Here is a 12,401-nt window from a genome sequence, read left to right as displayed (position 1 = left end):
TTGAAATGGGACAAACATCTAGGCTTTTCTACATCTGGTTCTGGAAATGTCCACCCCTTGCCCTGCCCAGCTTCCAAGATGTCCATGGTGACAAAAGACTGGGGTCAAGTTATTTCACAGTGTGTTGGAGGCAGACTCTTTGAAATGTAAAAGGTACAAGGAACAATTCTGCCTCTCACATTCTGACAGGAGGGCCCATCCTGGCAATACCTAGTCCACCTTTGTCTCACAGTCTGGGAGAAATACAGCAGCCCACTATTACCAAATATGTGACCCAAAGCACTGGCTGCAGGTACCACAAGGTTAGTACCAGAAAATGCCAACTTTCTAAAGGAGGCCTTTTTAGAGTTGTGGATTAAAATGCAGCTTTACCATTAAAGATAATTTTAAATTACAATTCTTTTGAGACCACTACCTCTTCCCAATCAAAAGTTAGCACTTATTAAATCTAATAAGGTAATCCAATGTTATCCTATAGGAGAGGTAGGCTGTGCAGTAGCGAAAAAGGAATTCAAGAGTTTTTCACTACCAGGACGAGTAAAACCTAAAAGTACATGTCCCACTTTTCAAATACAGTGTACCCTGCCCCATGGGCTGTTTAGGGCCTACCTTAGGTGTGACATATGTATTAACAAGGAAGGTTTGGGTTTGGCAGAAGATGTATTTTTCCAAATCGAGCTGGCAGTTTAAAACTGCACACAGGCTTGAATGGTAGGCCTAGGACTTCTGGATATTTAAGTAGGTGGAACAATATGTGCTGTAGGCCCTCTAGTGGCATTTATTTTACAGGACTTGTGAGTACATGTAGTACCTCTTTACTTGGTGCTCATAAGTAAATTAAATGTGCCAATTGGGTGTAACACAAATTTACTATGGTTAAAGGAATGAGCACAAGCACTTTAGCACTGGTTTGCAAGGTTAAAGTGCACAGAGTCTCCAGGGCCAACAAAAACCGGTTCAGAAAATAGGAAGACAGGAGCCGAGACACATTAAGTTGTTTCCAACTCTATGACTGACTTGTCTTCTGGCCCCATGACAGACTAGCATCTTGCTCTATGAAATGGCTTTAACCATCTGGCAGACATGCCTTCACCACTGACAGAATTCTAACCCCATCACATACCTATTTCCAGCCCTGTGGCTGATGTATCCCTGTCCCAGTGACGGGCCTAGTTCCAGCCTCATACATAAGATAGCTCCAGTATTGTTAGTGCCATTTTGCTTGTCCTAGCTGACCATTTTTCCAGACCCCCACATCTCAGGCAGGCAGTTATCTTGCCCCATGGCTGTAAACATTTTTGTGTTGCAGTTATAAGCTTGATATTTGTGTTTTGTAAATTGTATGTAAGTTAAGGGTATTTCTATCAGCGCACAGATTCCGAGGCAGCAGGCAGGCACTATGAAAGGATCCCTCAGCTTAACGACCAGAACTACTGCATCCATTTTTGCTGTGACATGAATGTGGCATTTGCTCCAAGTAAGCCATGGCTTCTTGGGTAACTTAGCTGCTTAAAGTGAAAGAATTTCATTCTAGGAAAGTTGTGTTATACAAATGCACTTTGACTTCTAGATTTTAAAGCAACAATTGCAGTAGTGGTTATGAGGATCTTCAATTCATGGTTATAAATTGGGAATATTTTAGCAAGTTTGAAGCAATTCATCAAAATAGAAGGCATATTTAATTTAATAATTTATTTACTTACCAGTGTTGTACACATGAACAAGAAGACCCTTTGAATATCATATAAAAAGGATGTCCAGTCCGAACAAATTTCACAGCCACCTGTTAAGGTAATGAGTGGCTTCTAAATTCTTTGATCTACATTTTCTTCTTAACATGATTTGCAAGAAATTTTCCAAATAAAGCCCCCCCCCCACCAAAAGAATTTTCAATGAAAAGATAAAGTATTGTAAACACACTGGACACTGTTTTTGTTATCGCTTCACAATATACTTTTGAGGAACAATTGGAAACTGTTTTCACCAAAACTCCTTAGCGCTCACTGTAGTGTCCTAGTTGTCCATTAAATAGTCGCAACAAGTTAGTTGTCAGCTGCACAAAAGGCAGTGTTTTGTATCACTGGCTCAATGGAGAATATTTTTCAGTGTTTGGTTATTCCTAAACAGAGCTTCAGAAACTCCCAGTCCGGTCACCTTCTTAATATATTTGCAGTACTCACACTGGGCCACTTTGTCATACTTGCCACTTCTTTGTTGTAGACCAGTCAAGGACTGCTGCTATCTGGGGCAACTTCTTAAGAGGCTACTGGTGCCTGCGCTTAATTGTGGAGCTAGTGGCTGATCAAGGGATCAGTGCCTCCAAGAGTAGGCTGCTACCTGATCAGGGAGACTACTGCCTAATGAGCAGACTACTTCTTTATCAAGGAATATTATCTGATCAGAGATCTATGGCAATATAGTGAGGGGGCTGCAGTCTTAATGCCTGATTAAGGCACTACTTCATTATCTAAGAATTCTAGTTAATCAGGGATCTCTGGCATGATGGCGAGAGGTCTTCTCCCTTATTTTCTGAGTAAGGGGCTACTTTATTCTTAAGGAATACTGGCTGTTCAGGAATCTGTAATTGTACAGAATTAAGACAACCAATTTATTATTGTGTCGATTGGTTGCCTTAATTCTGTACAATTATTGTGATTTTCCCTACGTGAAGGATCCAGATCCCAATAGTAGGGGGACTCTTTCTTTGCATTTGTTCAGAAATCTGTGGCATGATGATGTGGAGTGGGTCATCTTCCTTACTTCCTGATTCAGGGACTCCTTCATCATCAAGGAGTATTATCTGAGCATGGATCGGGGATCAATAGCATGATAGTGTGGGGTATGCTGTCTTACTGCCTGATTAAGGCACTACTATATTATCAAGGAATACCGTCTTATCATGGATCTATAGCGTGATGGTATGGAGTGGGTCATCTTCCTTACTTCCTGATTCAGGGACAAACTTCATCATCAAGGAATATTATCTGAGCATGACTCAGTGATCTATGGCATGATGGTGTGGGTCTGCGGCTTGACTGCCTGATTAAGATGCACAATTATGTTTTAAGGAATGCTAACTGATCAGCCATCTATGAAATTAAGGTGTAGGTCTGCTTACTTGATCGAGGATTACTATCTGATCGGCGATGTAAGGTATTACGGTGTAGGGTCTACTACCTGATGGAATAGGAATAATGCTACAATGCCTGGATATGTCTCCCCTCCTGATGGGGAGGACACAGGACAATCACCTGTTGGTGGTTTGAGTTATGAAGCCTGGACAGCTGACTGATTTGGGTACTAATACTTGATGCTGGAGCTGTCTGGTGGAGGGCTTACTGCAGGGAGTGGCAATTACGTATTGTGGAGTGTAGGGAGAACTACAGTCTGGTGTATCTGGTGTACCTTTTGTTTTATCTGGTGGAACTTTCCTCACAAGGCAGTGGATCCCCCTGTCCAGCAGGACATCACTTTCCTGAATAGGTTTACCCCCGATGCTGCCGCTTACCTGTCCCTCTGGCTATTGTGCTTAAGGTAGACCAGCCTCCATAATCTTAGGCATTAGTCTACCCATCCTAGAATGCTGACTCATTGAGTGATAACTGCTGCATGTGAGGGAAGATGAATGCATCCAGGACTAATTATCCTCCATCAGGTTGTAGCCTCTCCTTCAGCTGGCAACTAAACTTCCAATCTCTCGGATTAAGGGCTGAAGACTGTTACTCCAGGATCCTCCCTACACCAGTTGGAATCCAAACCCCTTTTCTGCATCTAGCGCTCCTAATAAACTGGCTGAAACAAATAGCACTCTATAAAAAACTAAATATATACATTAGTTTTACTGTTTTTTGGACCTGTGTTGACACCATCACTTTCGTTCAATTAACAAGCTTGGTGTATCTATGTATGCATGTTTCTGTTTCTTTCTGTAGCACAAACCTAGCCTAAAGATGGCAGAACACTGTAGATAGTCAAAATCAGGCATAAAGTCAACATGTAATAGGAGAGAGGAAGCTGAGCTGTGGATGGTTAATGCATTCTAATGTAGTGTTGTTTAAAGAGGAGAGTCTTCAACTCTTTCCTAAATTTGAGCAGCGTTAAGGCGGTCTTGATTGACAGAAGGATGTTTTTGGATCACAGATTTTTCTTTAACGTCATAGTCCAGAAAACATTTTTAAAAAAAAAATTGTCCTTCAGTTTCCCAGGTTTTCACTTCTCTGCCGAACCTTCAGAGGCATGGGGTAAGTGTTGTTCATTGTTGTTTCTCACTGTGGGTAGCCGGATGTCCACTTTCTGATGAATTGCAGTGGGAGGTGCATTTGTGTCCATGCATAGATGGCTTCCTGGCACACTGGGAATAAAACTGAGGCTGAGTAATGTGAGAGAAAGGGCATTATGATAAAATTATTTCATTTATCCAAGTGTTAAGTTTTTTCAGCTGTGTATCAATGGTGTTGACAAGGGTTTAAATTAATGCAATACTTAAAGCATAAATGATTTTGTGAAATGTAAATGACCTAGAATATAACAAACTTAAGGAATACGAAATGCATCATTTACATATAAGTATATGGTATAGAACAGCATGTTTTCACACATATTACAAAATGAAAAGTTCTCCATGAGTATAGTGGGAGAGAAATCCAATATTTCTTGTTAGGCCAACGTGGGGTGGTCATTTTCTTGGTTTTATTGGGGGGTTTTAGTCTTTGGTCTGGAAAGAAAGGTATTAACACCTCTGGCCTTTGTTGCTGATGCTATGGGCCAGATGTACAAAGCATTTTTAAAGTAGCAAACGGCCTGATTCATAGAATCGGGCTGATTGCAACCTCAAAAATGTTTTTTTTAGTGTACGAACCTCAAATTGTGGTTCAGTAACAAGTTTGATATTTAGAAAGGGCATGTTTAGGGCATCCTTTGCAAAAACAGAATGGTAGTGCTATATTTTGCAATTGAATTCCGGTTGCAAAACATTAATATTTTACCACTTCTTCAAAGGAGGTGGTAAACCATTTGCAAATGAAACATATTTTTTAAGAGCAGACAGTTGTCCCAAGAACCAGTGCCTACTCGTAAAAATTACAACTTAAACATTTCATGTTTTGTTTTTTAAATACATCCTGATTAAGGCAAACTGGCAGCATTTTAAAAAAAGGTTACTTTATTAAAAAGCAAACACAGACCTAGTGCTCTGCTGACACCAGCAGGCCACCATCCCTGCCATTGCTGTGATTCTAGTGAGTCCCAAATTGCGAACTAAATCATTAATATTCATGAGGTATGTCAATATGCACACATCTAGTAATTGCTATGTTTAAAATAATGGCCAAATGTACAAAAAATAGAAATTGCGATTCTTACCGAATCGCAATTAGGAAATCGCAATTCCTTATGTAACAAAATCTACAACTTTTAAGTAGCAATTCCTAGTGGGTCACAACTCGACCTGCCTATTGAATATTACTGAGGTAGGTCGCAGTTTGTGACCCATTAGGAATTGCAGCCATCACAGAGATGGTGGCCTGCTGAGGTCAGCAGACTACCATGTCTGTGATTGCTTTTTTTTTTTTTTTTCAATGCTGCCCGTTTTCCTTAAAGGAAAATGGGATGCATTTAAAAATAAAAAAATGTAAGTTAGAAGTTTCATTTTTAAGTGTAGGAAGTGGTTCGTGGGAATATTTTTTCAACATTCTCATTGGGACCCCTTCCCTTTAGCGAATGGGTTACAGCCACTGTTAAAATGATGGTAAAGTATTACTGTTCTGTGACTGGAATTCAATTGCAAAACAGGAATACATACCATACCAATTTAGTATATGGAAGGGACGCCCAAAACACACCCGTTCCAAATACTGAATCACAAATGCAAATTATCTAAAAGCGTTCTGTACATTTGAAACCGCATTTTTCTAGTCGCAAATGGCCCGATTCTGTGAATTGGACCATTTGTGACTGGGAAAATGCCTTGCACATTTGGCCCCGACTCTTTAGTACATTAGAAATTGTGATTTCCAAATTGCGATTCAGTAAGAATCACAATTTCGAAAAAGCAGCTCTATATTTCTGTATGTCTAGCACAAAATGCCTATGTCTGCATGTAAAATTACACAGTTTGGTAATCTATTATGTGCAGGATTAAATCCATTACACTCCAATTCATTGAATTTTAAGGGTGGAGAACATGGATGCTTATTGCCATTTAGGGTTCAGCACGGATGGATTGAACTGCTTTGTTTTTAACAAAGTTTTTACCCTTTGAAGTCTTGCCGAACAGAGCTGTTGCTGAGTGTGGCAGCGCAAATGCCTTTCTAAAAGTTTTTTGATGCATTGTTGCCTGTTTTCTGAATGGCTTTTGGTGTGGAACTGCATAGGTGTGCTTCACGTTTGCCGTTGATAGTTATTTGTACAATGAGAACTGACCAGTCCTGTAGGGCCCAAGTCACTAAAAAAAGTCATCAATGTCTCCTCGAGAACCTACTCATTATTTAGATTTAGTAATGTTGTCTACCAAAGTCCTATAAATGTGTGGTTTGCCTGTGAATAGGCGCTTGTAGATATATGCTATTTTCAAACGTTTTGGGCCTGATTAACAAAGGTAAAGTTTACGACTGTTTGATATTCACAAAGGGATTTACGAATAGTATATTTATGAATGCGAAGTCTCTGCACATAAACAGATCTATCTTTTATCTATCTTTTTATGTACGGATATAAATCTTTTTATGTGCAGTGACCCCGCACTCGTAAAGATACTACTTGTAAATCCCTTTGTGAATAGCAAACAATTGTAAACTTACACAATAGTAGAAGTTTACCTTTGCGAATCAGGATCTATGGGCGTACGTCGGTGTTTCCTAACTTGTGTGGAATTTTTGCATCGCTGAAAAACTGCACATTGGGTTGTGGCATTAGCAGCCCTGCGAAGTACCATGCTGAGTCAGTGCATATATTCGCATTACCATACTGAAATGCATTAGTCACGCAATGAGAGCTCCTCTCTGCATTTGTATAGTATCGGTCAAGGTGCTCGGGGCAGCACTGTGTATTTATTATCTGCATTGAGTGACACTCTGCTGCTGCCACGTGCCCAGGGAGTGGCTGAGTTCGAGCAGAGGCGAGAATACAACAGTATCTTGAAATACTGACTGGGGCTTAGCCACTCAGAAACTCAAGTATCAAGAGGATAACCAGCTGGGATAGGCTAGTAACCTATCATATATATTTCAGGAGTGTTGCAGCTGTTGTAAAGCAGTTTCTAGACTATTACAGTCATTGGAAGGGGTCATTTCGAAGATGTATCTTCTTTGTACTTGCTATAAAGTGTCACTCAATATGTCAGACATAAGCAAACAAATGGTTGCAGCTATGCATTAGTGATATTTTGATGAAAACATTGCAAAATTATTTCTCCACATGGCAGCATTTTTTAATGTGAAATGTCCCTTCCCTATACACTTTCTGAACTACTTTTACGTAGATCATTATGGTGTGGGAAAGTCTTTACAAATGTTTGTCAGTATATTAATAAAGTTACAAATCTGTGAGTGTTAACATCCCTTTTATTTAGCAAATCACCCACTAAGTGTCACTTATGGCTGCAGCAACATTTGCGTATATAGTGAATTTTTTGCAGTCCTGGGCTAAAATGTATCCTTTCTGCTTTTGGGGAGCAGGATTGCTTCATTATTTTCAGCAAATACATATTTTCAACTAAGTCTAATTTAAAAATACAGTGATTTTTTTTTATAATGAATGTCCGTGTTCACAATCGTATACAAAGAAATAGAAGAAATACTATTCTGGGGTGTGAGTGATCAGCGGAACACCTAAGGCAATAATCCACAGAACATGTAGAGGTAAAAGCAATACTGCCTGATAACAAGAGAAGCAGGGAACAGCATGCAACGGCATCATCACTACAGCTTTCTTAATGCATTCTGCCTGTGCATAGAAGTTAATTTACAGGAACAGCTAAAAGGGAAATGGGATTTCATTTAATGTACCCCGTTAGCTTGTATTGGAGTGCTTGAAATTCTAAGCAGAAAGCTAAAATAAAAAGTATAATTCTTTACCTTAAACCAGGAATCTTCCACCATAATAGGTAGTGTTGGCATGTATGTCATAGTGGCTGTGGAGCGAGCACTTACGTTAGCTGCATAAGTTAAGAAAGTTAACAGAGTAGTAGCGGCCGCTGCAGGTAAGAGCGGTGGGGCTTGGGCTGGGCCGGGGGGAGGTGGGGTTCTAGAGACTACCACGAGGGAAAATTATTTATTTAATTTTCCCTTGTGGTTGTTTCTCGAAATCCCCTTCAGCTGGCCCCACTGGTCTTACCTGTAGCAGCCATGGCTGCTACAGAGTCTGCGATCCTAAAGACAGTGATGAGCAGAACATGCCCAGACAGAAACACCAAGGCATGCTCACAAGAGCAATATTGATCATCAGACTATTATCAGACAGCGCTCTAGAGAATGTGCTTACAGAGTAGGCTCAAATCAGAGCGAATTTTCATCACAGTCCAGAGCGCTCTACCAAAAGAGAGAACTCTATCAACAGGGCATGCTCAGGCTACACACGAGAAAGGGTTCTCAACTTCGAGATTGTTCTCTAAATAAATTTAAATAACACTCTGTGACATGACTTGATAGTATTTGCACCTAAAAATGAATTACCTCAATATTTAAAATCAGTATAAATGCGAAAATGCCACCTTGTGACCAACATAAGATCAACAACCAATGACCACCATAAGATCAACAACCAATGACCATCATGATAAGATCAACAACCAATGACCATCATAAGATCAACAACCAATGGCCATCATAATAAGATCAAGAACCAATGACCATCATGAGACTTTGCTTCAGGTTATCGGCCAGTAAGTATGCTTTTTCTTTCCTGCGTAGGTTACCAATGAATTTTAAATTCTCAAAGGGTCAAACTGTACCTTGTCCTTGGAAATGAGTTCTGTGCTACTCCCTTCCGATCGTGAAGGCAGTCAGTCATATCAGTGTTGTCAGAAATTGGGTTACTAGTTGAGCGGGGTGGATGCCACAGTCAAATAATAAATACAGTACTAGTCAGGGTAAACCACAAAAGTCACTAAACTAAACTGTGCTTAGCCCTCTGGTAGCTTGGCCCAAAAGCAGTCCGGCTTAATTTAGGACAATGTCTCAAGTATTTATGCAGCACACAAATTGTAATAAAGTGAAAACCCAACACAAGAAACATCCCAAACCAATTTAGAAAAATAGAGTAACTTTTAATAATTAAAATAACATCAAAACAAACAAAATCCAATCAATAGAACATGGGGAAAGCAACAACTTCAAAGCGATGGAGAACAGATCACATTGAGGAACCAGGTTAGGCCTGCTGAATTGTTAATTTCTCAAGTCTGGCGCGAAGAGTTCCTTCCATTCGAGTTGGGGGGACCACACGGAAGAGGCTTCTGTCATGGGCAGCAGTTCGAGCATTTAGTACTTTTGTTGCTGTAGTGTGAGGACCTGTTGTCACTAGAGCTTCATGTTGATTAATTCTTGCAGACAGATGCTGTCAGCGTGAAGTAGAGGTCTTGCCCTGCTGGTCATTATGGACAGTCACTGGCAGTACGAAGAGCAGGACCTGCTGGCGATTTTGCATTGGCGGTCATTCTGGGCAGTCAATTCTTGCCACGAAGAAGACACATCACGGTTGCGAGAAGGCCAAACATTAGCATTTTCACTGTTCTTGTGGAGTTCTCACTCATGGTAGCCAGGGTCCAAGACCTGAGGGGCACCTCTTGCGGATCAGGAGTTACTCCAGAAGAAGCCAGCAGCAAGGCTCAGGCAGGTCTAGTTTGTGTAGGTCAACTGGCATTTGCAAGGAAGCCTATGTAAAACCTTTTGTGTCCCTCTAGCTAGCACAGGAAATCCACCTAATGACCCTTGACTCACTTTTTGTAGCCTGGGATCAAGGCAAGAAGGTCCAATATGTCTTCTTCAGATAGCAAGGCAGTACTTCCAGCTGCAGGGCACTCTTTCTGAGAGCAAGGCTGTCCTTTCTTGAATCTTCCACAGATCCAAGAGTGTTCTGATGAGAAGTTCATAAGGTTCAGTTTTTTAACTGGTGCCAGCCTTTCTGTCGGCAAATTTCACCATCAAAACTGGTTCTGTTCAGTTCTTCCCATTCCCCTGGTCCCGGATCCAAACTGTCTAGGAAGACAAAAGAGGACCAGGCCTGGTTTCAGGTTTTTTTGTGTGTGCTGCAGGCAATGCCCTTTGAAATGCAATCGGGGCAAGGTAAAACTCCTCCCCAGCCATCCTGTCAAGAAGACCATCCCCCCTCACACCTAGGTTTCCTTTGTCTCACTATGTGAAAGAAATACACAACCCACAACATCAGAGCCATTCACGGTAATGTGACTCAGGCACTGGCAGAAAGGCATATTTGGTTTAGGCAGAAAGATGCCAACTTTCTAAAAATGTCATTTTCAAAACTGTGACTTAAAACCCAACTTTACCATTAAAGAGGATTTTAAATTACAATGTGTTAGATTTGGGGGTCTCTAGTTGGCAGAGGTAAGTACCTTTGACCAAATAGGGACCCTTGCGTCTAGTATGGATAAGGGGGTACACTTCTAAAACAACCCCTGCTCACCCTCTTGGTAGCTTGGCACGAGCAGACAGGCTTATCTCAGAGGCAGTGTGTAAAGCATTTGTGAACACATACAGTAATATAGTGACAACACTACAAAGGGGAAACCACACAGGTTGTAGTATAAAAATAAGTATTTTTTATATAGCCTTATCACAAGACCACAAACGACAAAAATCACAATACTGTACTCAAAAATGGTAGCAATAGCTAAGATGGTAAATGCGACACTTATGTTTAATTACCTTTGGATGCGTAGCACTATACAACAAAAGTGTTGCAGGGAAGGTGATGCGTCGGTTCCTTACACGCAAGAACGGTGATGTGTCGGTTCCCTACTGCCGCGTAGGGGACGATGATGCGTCGGTTCTTCTCAGCGTGGGGAGGTGATGCGTCTGTTTCTTACTGCGCTTCCGTGACAATGCGACCAGCAGTGCTGTGATGCGATGAAGATCTGGTGCAATGAAACAAAATGGCATCTTCTTCTTGATGCGACAACGATGCATGCTCGCCCGACGGCCGTGCGGCGACTCAACGAATCTTCTGAGCCGTGACAGGCCCTGCGACATGCTTCTCCGGTGATGCGACGGCGTCTGCTGCAACGGTGACACTCTTCTCCGGAGATGCAGGGCGCATCGGTGATGCGACAGCGGCGACAACCTTCTTCAGTGATGCGACGATAGCAGCTGCAGTGGTGACACGCTTCTCCGGTGATACGATGGCGTCTGTTGCGACGGCGACACTCTTCTTCGGCGATGCGAGACACTTCTGCGATGCGACAGCGGCACCGGTGACACCCTTCTTCAGTGATGCGACGACAGCGGCTGCGGCGGCGACACGCTTCTTCATGAGTCGCGCTTCCAGCTCCCAGCGACACGCAGTCTCTCAGAAGGCCCTTTTAAACTCCTATTCTCTTTGTTCTCTGAAGGCAGAGTGACCTTTGCCTAGTCCAAACCAGTTCTGGTCAGTACTGGAGCACTCTGTTTACATGACTCCTTCTTTTCTTTGACAGTGTGGGCCAGGGACATCAGACGCACCACAGGAGGTGGAGCCAGCATTGTGGAAGGCAGGCACAGCCCCATTCAGGTCCCAGGTGCAACTACTCCCACCACTCTCCATGTAGATCTCTCTCTATTCAGCCTTGTGCTGACTCCCCCGGTCTCCTGGAATCTCCCAGCCCCTGTCACTCACACTCCAGACAGGGAATACACAACCTAGCAGAGGCATGCTTGGATAGTTAGGCAAGACAATACCTACTTTCTAAAAGTGGTATTTTCAAACACAGAATGTTAAACCCAACTTCACTAAAAGATGTATTTTATCATTCTGAGTTCAGGCATACTAAACTCGAATTTCTACCTAGTTCCCTGAGTCAGTTAGGATTATATAAGATATTATAATCAAACTGCCCATTCTGGCCTATGGGGAGCAGGTAGTCTTGCCATAGTGAAAACGAAAATGGCTGTGAATCACTATCAGGACATGCCACGCACACCAGGGCATGTCCTATCTTATACTTACAATGCACCCTGCCCTTGGGCCTACCTTAGGGATGTCTGTTATGAAGAAAAGGTAAGGTTTAGGCACTGGCAAGTGGGTGCACTTGGCCAGTCAACATGGCAGTACCAGACTGTACACTGGCTTTGCAATGGCAGGCCTGAGAGACACTTTACAGGCTGCTTCTGTGGGTGGCACAGCCAGTGCTGCAATCCCACCAGCAGCATTTGATTTACAAGCCCTGGGCACCCATGGTGCACTGTACGGGG

General features: G+C 42.1%; 1 protein-coding gene and 1 long non-coding RNA gene across 2 annotated transcripts in view; one reads left to right on the top strand and one right to left on the bottom strand.

The window, feature by feature from the left end:
- The window catches only part of LOC146835079 (vitamin D3 hydroxylase-associated protein-like), a 296,163-nt gene that overhangs the window by 220,628 nt on the left and 63,134 nt on the right, over nucleotides 1-12,401 (top strand). The window contains exon 11 of the mRNA XM_085602745.1: nucleotides 4,198-4,241. Within this exon, the coding sequence (XP_085458871.1) occupies nucleotides 4,198-4,241 (44 nt within the window). The remainder of the gene's footprint in view (nucleotides 1-4,197; nucleotides 4,242-12,401) is intronic.
- The window catches only part of LOC146835078 (uncharacterized), an 89,308-nt gene continuing 79,639 nt past the window's right edge, over nucleotides 2,733-12,401 (bottom strand). Inside the window, exon 3 of the long non-coding RNA XR_014960685.1 lies at nucleotides 2,733-4,351. This is a non-coding gene — a long non-coding RNA (uncharacterized LOC146835078). The remainder of the gene's footprint in view (nucleotides 4,352-12,401) is intronic.

Source organism: Triturus cristatus, chromosome 4_2 (assembly GCF_964204655.1).
Source record: "Triturus cristatus chromosome 4_2, aTriCri1.1, whole genome shotgun sequence".
Taxonomy (NCBI): Eukaryota; Metazoa; Chordata; class Amphibia; order Caudata; family Salamandridae; genus Triturus; species Triturus cristatus.
The sequence above is the reverse complement of the archived record's forward strand: the minus strand, read 5'-3'. Positions and strand labels throughout refer to the sequence as shown.